Source organism: Scleropages formosus, chromosome 1 (assembly GCF_900964775.1).
Source record: "Scleropages formosus chromosome 1, fSclFor1.1, whole genome shotgun sequence".
In the NCBI taxonomy this organism is placed as follows: Eukaryota; Metazoa; Chordata; class Actinopteri; order Osteoglossiformes; family Osteoglossidae; genus Scleropages; species Scleropages formosus.
Genome location: NC_041806.1, coordinates 878,443 through 891,199, shown reverse-complemented (window position 1 = coordinate 891,199; position 12,757 = coordinate 878,443). Strand labels below are relative to the sequence as shown.

The window sequence follows — 12,757 nt, the reverse complement described above, 5'->3', positions numbered from 1 at the left end:
TCCAGCAAGATTACTTGCTTGGAAGCTTCTGTCTGCAGTATGTTGTTTGGCCTCAGAGATCTCTCTGTCATAGTGGCTAGATACTTAATCTCCTTATGCAAGTCAGCTATCACTTGCTGCTCCCATACCATCACCAGGGGCTCTGAACTGGGGTTGAGTGCTGATTTTGTGCTCTCACCTTCCTCGAGAATCGCTTTGCCAGCTGGCAGTTCCTACCGTGTTGTGTCCTCACATGGACAGACCTCCTCCGGTGGCGCTCTTTTCAAACACGATCTAAGTAGGCGTACGATGGAAAATCGCCCTGTACAGGTTGGGTGGACTAGGCAGCTTCCTCAACTACCTGGATCAAAAATATAGTGCAGTGGGGCTCTGCTCTCCGGATCTCTGCTCATGAGCCCTTACACTGTGGTAAACATTTTTACAGTGTAAATGTGTTTTTCAAACCACCTACTGATGATCTGTAAAATGTAGTCCTAACAGTAAAGAAATACAGTATAACCTCTTGTGGCAAACAAAACATATGGGGATTTAACTGTTATTTATTCAACCAGAAAAAGTGAACACGTAGAAGCCACATGTGTAAAATCGAGGAATAAGGTACAGCCCTGCTCACGTATTGACCACTTCCATGTTTTTAAAGCAAGACACTTTAATGGTTTCAACTGTAAAATAATTAGAATGAGGTGGGATGGTGGTGCAGCAGGTGGTGCTGGTGCTTCACGGTTCCTGGCGCCATGAGTGTGGTGAAGGGTTCGAGCCCAGCTCAGTGTGTATGCAGTGTTCATGTTCTGTCATTGTGTTCCGGGTCCATCGCTGCTTACACACCATCACCTTTGCATTCAAAGGACTTGGTCTGAGTCCCACCTTCTGTGGTAGAACCTTCGACCAGAGCATTTCCCCAGAGCTGATACCTTAAAAATTACGCTCCTGTGTAATTGGCTCAATCATAGATTATCAGTGAACATCAGCACAGTGAATTCGCCGTGTGTTCACCTTCAATCATATGGCAGTGAAGGACATCCAAGCAGTAGAGGTGTGTGGAACCCTGATCCAGTCTCAGCTCTTGTGGACACATCAGCATATCTGAGGACCTTCTCAGATCTTCCACTGCGGATCTGCTGAGTGCTGGTATTCAGCGGATCTCTGAACTTCTCCAGTCCTCGTTGATCCCGTGAGCCAACGTCTCCACAACCAACTCTGAGTGTGCTGCTCACCACTGCTCTTTAGTTTTCAGCTTTCACTGTAGTTTTTATTCATTTTTGGTTGGGTGTGTAAAAACTTTTTTTCTTTGTCTTCCTCCTTTTTTTCTCAGGTTTTTGAATTTGCAAAAACTGGTGAGTTTTTCCTCCTCCTTTTCTGTTGCCAGATCCACAAGGTCCAGCAATTCTTTCTTCCTTTCCATCCCAGCTTTCACATTCCAGGCTCCAGTCACTTCCTAAAATCAGATTTCAGAATCAAAGTCATCTTTGGAGGGAAACAGACACTTTGGCGTAAACATGAGGGTGAAGCTTTGAAACAGGCTATAACCTTGAGTGGTAGAGTCAGGTTTTCAGATTCCAAAGTCCTTGTCACATGAGATGTGCCTTTACCATGGTCTCTGGACAGTATTTTTTCTGGTTCATGTTTGGTATCTAATAGGCAAGTAAGTCTTGCTGGAATTTGGGAACGTCTGTTTCACTTAAATATCACCTTTATGCTCCCTTGTGTTATTCTGGAGCGCTTTCTCTAAATCAACATCAGATATAAATTCTGGTGTCCTCTTTTGACTGACCCCCCCCCCCCCCCCCCACCACCCTGCACAGAGGAAGCTAAATGCAAAAAGCCATGAGGAAAGAAGTGCTGCTTTCAGCTTCTGCACAGATGATTTGCAACAAGGTAAAAATAGATATGTGAGTAAGATGAGGGAGCGATAAGACAACAGCAATAGCAGCTGGACCAGACGTGAGGAGCATCTGCTGGGGGTCACGGAGCTTGACACATCGTGGAAGAGGGTGTGAGGAGTGCAGAGTTCGGGGTAAAAACTGGGACTGACTAGGAACCGCAGATCAGCATGAGGAGCTTCCAGGGAGCTTCCAGTTAGTCTGTTTGTGCCTCTCAGGTGAGATGTGCCTCCTTTTCAGTGTCAGGTATTGTTTCCTGTAACCGTAGTAACCGGATGAGTCTGAGTGTACAGGGCAGCTTCTGAGATGTTTCACACAGAAGTTGTAACACACTGGTGTTTGTCCTCCTTACTGACAGCTTGGAGTGGTGTGAAGTTACCGAGTGAGGCTGCGAATGTTGGCGGAGAAGTGAGTGTCAGGTGCAACAGTACAGGTACGAAGGCAACAGTAAATATTTCTGGAGGGAACAGAGAGTCATTACCTGCGAAGACCAAGTAAAAACTGATGCGAAAAACAGACTGATGAAAGAGTCGTTCTGTGAGAACTCGAATGAGGGATTTTTCACAGTGAAAATAACGCGGGTGGAATTAGAGGATGCTGGGAAATACTGGTGCGCAGTAGATAAACCGCTTTTTCCGGACAAATACGCTGATGTCCAGCTGAAGGTTGTGGACGCTGAGAGACCGAAAATGGGACCGTTTGTCCTTCCACTGACTCCTGCAGCGCTAAGAGGCTTTGTTAGCACTTGTAATCAGGACACCACCCAGGCACACAGAGTACCAGTCAAAAGTTTGAGTACACACCGTATGTCGCCCCACGACATGTGAACTGATTTTCTGCTCAAATATCAGCTAAAAAATTAAAAACTAGCTACTGGCAAATGTTGTTTTTTATTATTATTATTGGTAGCAGTGGTATTGTCCATAGGGCAGTTTCTCCTTTTTACACAGCAACTATTTCACCGACTTGGTGAAACCAAAGAAACTTTTTACACACACACACACACACACACATTTTCGGAACCGCTTGTCCCATACGGGGTCACGGGGAACCGGAGCCTAACCCGGCAACACAGGGCATAAGGCTGGAGGGGGAGGGGACACACCCAGGACGGGACGCCAGTCTGCCGCAAAGCACCCCAAGCGGGACTCGAACCCCAGACCCACCGGAGAGCAGGACTGTGGTCCAACCCACTGCCCCACCGCACCCCCAACTTTTTACACTTTTGTCAGTAAACAGAATCGACTGTGTAAATCATAGTCATTAATTTTATCAGTTTAAAATGTAGATTTTCGAAGTTTATTTTACTATTTTACAAGAATAATGACTATCCCTGTACTGCTCACACACTCTCCAGCAGCGCTGTATTTCGTGACCAGAGAGACCTTTTCTTTGGTGATATAGTTGTCCTCTCCTCTCATCGCTCTTAAGATGCTGCGATTCCAGACATCGGAGTGGAGCCTTATTTCATACTAAATCAGGAATGACTGAATGTACTTTATTTCTAAACAGTTTTCAGCTGCTTTTCCATACTCTGATTACCAGTAGCAAGACAGTCTTTTCTACAGTGTCTACAACAGCACTGGAACAGCACAGATGAGAAGCAGCAGAGCAGCACTGACAGTAACTACAGTGAAGAAAAGAACAACAGAGAGCCCAGTGAAAACAGAAAGATCAACAGTGATAGAAGTTACAATAACACACATGGGGAATGATACAGAACCATCATCTGGCAAGTACATGTTGCTTTCATACTTCATGAATCACAGCATTTACATTCTCTTCCAAGAGGGGCTTCACAGCTGGAAGCCCCCGTGTCTCACAGCTCCCAGGCTGTGGGTTTGTATGTTATTAAAAATGCAGCTCAGTCTGTGTGGAGCTTGCATGTTTTCCTTGTTTCGTCCTCGAGTTTCCTCCAGGTGCTCTGCTTTCCTCGCACAGTCCAAAGACATGTGTTTCTGGGGACTGGTCACTCTAAATTGCCCAGTGTGTTTGGTTGCCCTGTAATGGACTGGTGTCCTGTCTAAGGTGCATCCTGCCTCATACCCTGTGCCTCTGGGATAGACTGTGCACCAGCACAGCTTGGAGACTCGGTGACTGATAACAGGTCGATGGATGAATGGACCTTTTCCGAGATGTACAAGAGCTGTTTGCCAAATTTGGACTTTGCTGCACAAACACGTTAGCAGTTGGATGCACTGTACAGTGATACAACTTTCAGTTTCTCTTGCAATGGTTATAACTGCAATCTCTCTTGTGCTTCCAGAGGGGATTACGGCAGCAGTCACCACCTTGGGGCTGAGCGTGCTGCTCTTGGGACTGCTTCTGCTCATAATCTATAGACTGGCGACAAAAGAAAGGAAAAGAGGTGAACGTCTAAATGTACAGTAATAATGGGAAATGTGTAATTAGTCCACCGATTTTCTGTTTCTCCGTGTGGCTGTACTGCTGACTCTGCTATTAAAGCACCGAACTGAAGCCAAAGTACATTTACACCACTTGTATACCTACGGGGCACATTTAACTTCTGGAGCAAAGCTATTTACAGTTCCAACACAAGTCACGTGACACAAGAAGGGATGAATTTACCAGTGTTGCCACTTCCCTGTCATGCAGCTGTGTCGCTGTTCTTTTGTACATGTACATTCCGGTACAGGAACAGACACACATGAACGGTACGGGACATAAACACTGGGAGATCCACGTTGAAGCTGAAGCTCGGGGCCGAAGCCCAGGGAATGTGTGTATGGAGGGGGGCTGAACTCTGATGTGTGTTTCTCTGCAGCGAGCGATTCCCAGTCCAGCAGGAGAAACACAGAGATGGGAGACGTGGTGCCGGTGAATATTCTTCATTCATCTTTGTCACATGATCGTTTCCTCATAATACAGTTGGGCGATTGTGTTCAGTGCTGCTGGATTTATGTGTTTTAGGAGCAGTCTAAGTATGAAGAAATAAAGCAATCAAGCCTTGATCCACACCCTGGAATCACCACTCTTTACTGCACCGTGACCTCACCCAAAGAGGCTACCGGTTCGCCGACGTACTCCACCGTTGCCCCTCCCAAAGACCGTTCCCCTTCAAACCTGTACTCCACTGTTTACTCAGTGGAGCTCAGTCATCACACTGAGCATTAACTCCACACAAGTCTCACACTACGCCGCAGTAAACCTCCAGTAAAAGCATCTTTCGCTCTTCACGCCAAGAGCTCACTCGGAGTTCCAGCTCAGCGCATGACTTAATGCCACTTTTGACGTACAGTGACCTTATATTGAATTTGCTTGCAATGCTTATGTAACGACATGAACATAGCAGATGATGGTGAATCCAAGCGCGGAGTCTATTTACAGTGACGATGGTGCGGACCAGACTAAAAACGTTTGTTATGTTCAGGGCATTCGTACCATGCTGATGCACCTTTGCTACAAATTTCTTTTAAATATACTATATAAATGATAGCTGTGCACGGCCTTCTGCAGTGAGCACAGAACTGATTTGCATAAATGCTGTGGTTACTGGTTGTGGGAAATAGCTGGGGTGGACTGGAAATGCAAATGCCTTGAAAGAAGAGATGCGTTCTCATCTTTTACTGCTCTGCCTTTGCGCTATTCACTGGCATATTGTTTTAATTATTACTTTCAGACTCCTTTAGAACTACAGTCTAAGGACTTAATGTAGCACTTTGCAGTATGACTTTTCACTGTAGGGGCGGATAATGTAGGTGAAGTTTATTCTCATCAACTTTTACCGAAAAGGGTTTTGGTGCATCCCCAGGTGCCATGTGCAGATGTATTTATGTGGCCTCCTGTACTTGTACAGCTTTTACCAGGTGGCTCAGTCTACAGAAGGACTTGACTTGAGTCGGTCATCGCAAAGTCTTGTTCACCTGCCCGTTCGGCTACTGGTTTGGGATTGCAACGTAAATGTTTATATATTTTAAAACAATGATTACTTGGAAGGTGACTTGGAATCGTCGATGTTTGGATAAAGTTTTATGCAGCTACTCGTGCGGTGAACATTGGTTGATATGGTGGAAAAATCTAACTGTACTTTAGAATCATGTGTCTATATGTAAGTCACTAATGTGATGAACACATTGTGTTTTCTATGAGATGTACGTCGCTTTGGAGAAAAACATCTGATAAATGAATAAATGTAAATGTAAATATTTTTGTATTGTGTTGCGAGTCCCCTGTCCTGTGAATTATTCTTCTTGTCCTTTGTTCCTGTTCTCTGTCTCAATACTGTAAACCAAACAGCATCTAGGCAAACTGGCCTTGTGTTCCTGTTGCGATGGAATGAAACATTACCGTTACTGAGCTGGGAATTTAAACATTTCTCATCAGGATGTGTCCTTTTCCACTCATATGATCTGTTTTCAAAATCATATGAATATTGTAAAATAAAGCAGATCTCTTGTTGATTTAGGACACCTTACAGTTAGGGTTAGTACATGCAGTACAACACTTAGTTCACACATCTGTTGACATTACACCAGTAAATGATGGTATTTGGGCAGTGCGCTGGCTCCCAGTAAAACTGAGACTTAAAGATTTAATTCTTTACGTACAAAGTAACAAGAGTAAAGTAACAATATCAAGTATAGCAGAAAGTATGTATGTGAGGCCCCCGCCAAGTGTCGTCTGAGATGACTGAGAGGTGCAGCGTACGTATCTCATAGACCACAGAAATCTTCATCTGAGCTCTTGCAACCGTCGACTTCGACAGGAGGGAGGAGTGGTTCATGACCCAGTGTAATTCATTGGTAATTATAGTATCTGTTGTGTTTAGGGAAGTGAGACTTCAGCTTGTTGCAGATGATATAACAATGACTTCCTTCCACTACAGAGCTCACGTTGCACTGCACGTTCCGGCATCGGCTCCGGGTCACGGCAACACGTTCAGCAGATAGGGCTCCCGACGTTTCGTAGCCTTTCCGCGTGTTGGAGCTGCGTTGGGTGTTTGGGGTCAACTGTACTGCACAGTCCAAAGTTCAGCATTAGCAGAGCATGAATGCAGTGGTGTAAAAGTGGGTGAAATAGCTGAACGTGACGGTGTACGTGACCGGTTCCTGCAGCTCCAGGAACATGATTTGAATGTAAACTTGGTTCTATGTGTTATAAATGGCCAAGCTTCAAATTTTTGGAGATTCAAACGTTTGACTTTTTTTTTAAATTTTAAATTCCGCTTTCTTATGTGTTTCTACAATTTCTGTTGGAGGAGCAAATGTGACCTGTGTTTACCCCCCCCAGCCAACAGATGCCAGTAAAGAGCCCCCACACAGAGCAGGAGGCTGGGACCACGTCATTTCAACTCACTTCCACAGTGTTTAGCGGGTGTTCCAGAGTGTCGGTGACCAACGACAAGACGAAGAGCACCGATCACGTTCATGGGCTCAAAGAGTCAACTGTTGGGGCTGAACAGGAGTTTGTGGGGACGACTCTTAGCACTTGTTTTAAAAAGAAGACCACAGATGGGAGCTGGATGGACCCGGATATGGTCTGAACAAAAAACATTTATTCACACAAATGTTCTTACAGCGAACGATGCCACAGTGCAATGTGATTGCAGCACGTTTCCACGGTTTCGGCACAGCTTGAGCTGCTTTGGTTTTTCAGAGAGCGAGGAATGACCCCCCCCCCCTCATTTCTCAACACCTGTGCTGTTTCAGCACTATAAGGAGAAGTTAACATTAACCAGAACTGACACAGAGGAAACAGCAAATGGCAGAAAAGAGGAAACACACGCACACACACACACACAAAAAGCAGGCCCTGGCCAAACCCACTGCATCCCCAAAGAGGAAATAAAAAGACTTTAATCCCGTGAAGGTGTTTGTAAACTGCTTTTTTCCACCCAGCCTGTCGAGAGCCACGTCCATCATAACTCCTGTATGAAGAGGAGAAAGGTTTGAACAAAACATTGTTTTAACTGAATGAAAACGACGACACCCGGTACCACGAGTCCCTGTCTTGCCCGCATGTTAATGTCGCACTGTTTCCACCCCTTCCACCTTCGGAGCCGTTTCTCGAATCCATTGTCACAGCATTTAGTCTTCAGCAGGTTCCAGACAACTTTAGCGGAGGACTTTGCCCTCCTTTGGCAGGGACGTGGCCAGTCACAGCGCAGAGTGTGGATTCTGTCTCAACTCTCCATTTCAACATGCTCTGCAACAAGGAAGAGCAGCAAAGTGCCAACAATCATTGTGGCGTCAAAGTGGAATTTCATTGAAATGACCTCCAGACGTTTACAGCCACATGTAAGGAAACAGAGCAAGCAAAAGACGGACAAACTAGTCCCTTGTGATTCCAACGGCCTGACTCCTGCACGGCACGAACGGTTAAAGTGGAAAAAACTTGCCCATATTTATGTAGAATGTTAATTAAACAAGGTGTGACGAACATTACCGGACAGCAGCATGAAACCTGCAGAGGAAAGTGATTGACTCATCTTTCCCTTCGCGATCAAGTGACGTGTTTAGAAATATCATCTTCTACGGCACTGCTGTTCTTCAGTGAACGCTGACCTTTCTGAGATCGGGGAGGAAGGAAGCCCTCGATCATTGCGAAGATAAAAATATTAAACGAAAAAGGAACAAAATGTACAAAATGTCTCCGATCAAATCCAGCGCCAATAAGAGCCGTGTGTGACACCATCCTCCTGGCTCCATGGAGACAGAAAGTTGGTCCATCTGAGAGGTTTTTCCCTACTTTCCTCTTTGTGCCAGATGGCAGCCAGTCTGAATGTGAAAATGGAGCTCGAAAAGCAGTTCACGTGTTCATAGTGAGATGGCATCAGGTTCCTCCAAACGCCTCTTTCTCGATTCATGGTCCTCCACGGTCCTCCACGGTCCTCCCTCATCCTGTTGCTGTGGTCACACTTTTCACACTGGCTTTCTTTCCAGCCAAACTCTTCTTGAATTGTCCTTGTTTTTTCACACTTCATGAACATGTTTTGACATATAAAAGTTTTTCATGTTGATCAATGCTACTGTAGTCAATAAAAAAGGTGAAGCTGCAGAAGATGTTAATCAGATGGTAAGTTCACACTGGAGTATAGCACTGAGTTCGAGCTTCTGGTGGCATCTCCTGGCGTTTCGCAGACCTTTCTGGTTCGGATGACGTTGGAGTAGATTGGACATTCTTGACTTCGGAGAAATTCGACAGAGGAATAATTCAGCGTGTCTGGAGGGTCTTCATATATGGCAGGGGCTCCACCTGGCTGCTGGTCCAAATTCTTCATTTCAGTATTGTTGTACTCAGTGTGGGGAATCTGACAAAGAGAGAGATTAATTGAAAGTAATTCTTGTAACTGGTAAAAAACCTCATCGAGGAAGTGGAGTGAATGAGGTCGAGTTCAGATGTCATGTCTGTCACAGGGTCATGACACATTTCAAACATTCGCCCGTCCTTCACTCATCCTTCACCCAGCATTCACCAGCACTGAGCCCTCATCCTTACCTCCCCCGGTCCAGCTGTGTCTGCCGGCTGCCAGCTGGAGGTGGGACCAGACTCTGTGGAACGTACACAAAGGTGTGTTCAGGGTTCGTCAGCCAGGTGACGCAATGACAGACATTAACAGCCGACATTCACACAACGTGACAATTTAAATCAAGTAAGTGATCAAATGATTAAAATAGTGGTTAGATGAAGCAATCTAATTTAAAGAACGTTTTTGGATACGTGATGGAAAGGCAGAAAGCAAGTTAGAGGAAATCTTTAGCAAAGGCTTTCTTCATGGAACCGAGGAAGAACCAAATGTGTGTGTGCGCGCGCACGCATGAGGAGAGAGAGATACGCACCCTGTGACTTCCTGGATCTGAGCCGCAGCTTGACGAATACACACATAGCGAGCACCAGCAGCATCACCATGGCAACCAGACCACCCGTGAGGAAAAGCAGCTGATCTGCTGCACAGAGATGGACAGGAAGTGGTCAAGATGTGGTTGAAAGAAATCTTTGTGCTCCAGTCTTATTGGAGAGTGAGTGTGAACCATGACATGCTATATCCTGCCACACACCCTATGCTTCTGCAATAGGCTCTGGACCCCCCAGATCCTGCACTGGAGAAGTGGCGATTGACAATGATGAGCGGAAGAGTTCAACAGATGATGTGACCCCAGGGATGGATCCTATGGTATGAAGTGTGTCCATTCTTACCCGAAGTTCTTGCTCCTAGACTTGTCCTTGACGGTGTGGTTTCTGCTGAAGGTATTTTTTGATCTGAAACTAAAGAAATAAGAGGCAGAAATTAACTGTGAACTTGGATGCACTTGGCTAATTTGGTGAGATGTGGATCTGTGTAAGAAAATACCACAAAATGTTACTGATGCAGTTTGATCAAGGCAGAGTTTCATGGCCAAAGACATCTTCTGGAAAACACAAGTGTACTGCTGATAACTGGGCAGTTCAGGATTTGTACTCATGGGCAGGGTAAAAGGAGGGCAAAAATGAGTTCTCTTATCCACTGCTTTTCTACCCTCCAAAAACATCACATCTGTCACATTAATAACAGCTGCACACAATGAGAGCTGAACAAGTGTGAGCTCCGCCTGGAGGAGGAAGAGGACAGCGAGGTGGTGGGTCTACAAGGGCTTATTGTGTCCTTGACTAATGCAGTGGCAGAAACACATTTCCAGTGCAAGTGCACAAATAGGAACAACAACGAGGCAGAAGCATAATCACCCGTATCTCCAAAAATGTTTCGCAAAGTGCCAAAATGAGTCGGAAATATCTCTGTAATTCGGCCAACGACAACCTCAACAGAACGACTAGTCAACTGCCATGTCAAGCAGCCGACCAACCAACCACAGCCAGCGACCATCTCACCCTAAAAACTACCCCCGGCCAAACATTTACGCCTGAAATACCGTACAGCAGTGCACTGTAAAAGCATGTAAGCACTCAGCCCCCCCCACAGTATTCCACTTCACGTTATAGTTAGTTAACTCTTCCCTGTGTGTACAAAAAAAATACAAAATATTACAAAAATATCTCATTTCTCCCTGCAATGAACAACGTGGAGTAGCAGTCACTGATGTACACTTCTTACTGTGGTACACCTGTCTGTCACTGTGCTACACCTGTTGCTGTACACAGTACAGGAACCAGGTACCTGTAGTCTGTCCTCCAACCTGGCTGGATCTAGTGGTTTCAGGTGGGGCTGCTGTGGACTGAGGAGCTGTGGGGGTGACGGTTGGTGTAGAACCAGGATGAGGAGCTGTGGATGAGACAGTGAGGTTTACCACGGTGAGGAGCAGTGTCAGTAACACACTTCTTTACTGTAGTACGTGAGGTGGAGCAGTGTGACAAACCGTACCATCGAGTACCGTTAGAGACACCTCTGTGAAAGTGTCTGCAATGATGGACCGTTTCACTGCACACCAGTATGTCCCAGTGTCCGTCTTCTTCAGTCCAGTGATGGTCACCCAGAAGGTTCCCGTTCCATTGTCATACAGTGAGAGCCTCCCAATCTTCTTATTCCTTTGTCCTTCTTCAGTTTTAATGAGAACATCAGCATCTCTGGAACAGTGTCCCTTACAGAAGTACTTCCCATTACTTCGTGCCAAAGTGTGAGAGCACTGGACAGTGACGTCCTGTCCTACATGTCCAGTCACTTCCATTTTTCCTGAGCAACAAAGAGCTGAAATATAAAACAGTTATTAATTCCAGAGAAGTTGTGTGTGCAGACTGTCAGGGTTGCTGTGTGTGACAATGATGGGACAGCACACACTCCAGCTGCTCTCCACACCATCATTCACTGCGAGTCCTCAAGAGAACCTTCACACTGGGAGGACAAGTAAACGCACTTCACCCTTTGTGTCTCTACACCGTCACGTACGTGTGTGTGTTTTGGGGGGGATTTACTGTACAAATGCGTTGAGACACAAAGAGTAGGAGGTCTCTCTAACTGCTTGCTCGTCTCTAAGGTGTGGATGTGACTTGAGGATTTACCTCGTGCTGCGCAGTAAAACAGAGTAGAGACACACAGATGTTTGAGACAGTGTTCAGTGGGACTGAGATCAGGGAGAACGTACCTGGTAGCAGACAGAAGGTGACCGTGAGGATCTTCATGTTGCTCCTTGGTGTCCAGAACCTCCAGATGGATCCTCTGAGAGACAATAAATATCTCCCAGAATCCTTCACTTTACGTAGTTTTTTCAGTTAATCTCTTGCTCTGATCGCTGTGTTCAACTGGTCTTCACTGTGAGTCACACTTTGCATTTTTCTTCTTGTCTCCACTTCTGTTCCTCTGCTGCTCACTTTTCCTGTATTTATTAAACTTTGTCTCTCAGCTCTTCAGTTTCCTCTTTACCACAGTTTGTGCAAGAGGGTTTTTCAACACCAGCTTGCAGAGAGCAGCAGGACCAACTTCTGTTATTCAGATGTCCAAACTGTCGTAGTGTCCCCGTTGGACATCCAGGATCACTGACCCAGTGATGAGTTGCAGTGATGAGGAAAGACGTCCCTTTTTTTATACTGTATGGACAGTTTCTCCTATAGTGCCTGTTTGACTGATGGGAACAGTATGAAGCAGTTCAGCAAAATTTTTTTACACTGTTCACTGATCCATTGTGCATGAATTATTGTCCATGTGTTTAGCAGGCAGTCCAATAAAGCCGAAGATGAAAGAGGATCAGAGTCCACAGGGTAAGAACAAAGTGATCCAGACTGGCGAAGTGATTTCGGCTGTGAATTAGGGTGGTTTGGCTTTTCTGAGGGGGGCACGGTGGAGCAGTGGGCTGGACCGGGTCTTGCTCTCCGGTGGGTCTGGGATTCGAGTCCCGCTTGGGGTGCCTTGGACAGACTAGCATCCAGTCCTGGGTGTGTCCCCTCCCCCTCCAGCCTTACGCCCTGTGTTGCCGGGTTAGGCTCCGGCT

At 45.9% G+C, this 12,757-nt stretch overlaps 1 protein-coding gene across 2 annotated transcripts; it reads right to left on the bottom strand.

The window, feature by feature from the left end:
- Nucleotides 1–7,656: 7,656 nt before the first annotated feature.
- LOC108919728 (CMRF35-like molecule 5) lies at nt 7,657–12,134 on the bottom strand. 2 transcript variants are annotated; one of them, XR_001964949.2, is made up of 8 exons: nt 11,915–12,134; nt 11,197–11,520; nt 10,993–11,097; nt 10,038–10,106; nt 9,680–9,787; nt 9,339–9,391; nt 8,286–9,150; nt 7,657–8,045 (listed from the first exon to the last, which is right to left on the bottom strand). XR_001964949.2 is itself a non-coding variant. In XM_018727962.2 (7 exons), the coding sequence occupies exons 1-7, from the start codon at nt 11,949–11,951 to the stop codon at nt 8,905–8,907; spliced, it is 942 nt and encodes a 313-aa protein (XP_018583478.2). In that variant the 5' UTR covers nt 11,952–12,134; the 3' UTR covers nt 7,657–8,904. The 2 variants fall into 2 exon arrangements, 1 of the variants encoding a protein (XP_018583478.2); XM_018727962.2 differs by having other exon boundaries at nt 7,657–9,150.
- Between the last annotated feature and the right edge of the window lie 623 nt (nt 12,135–12,757).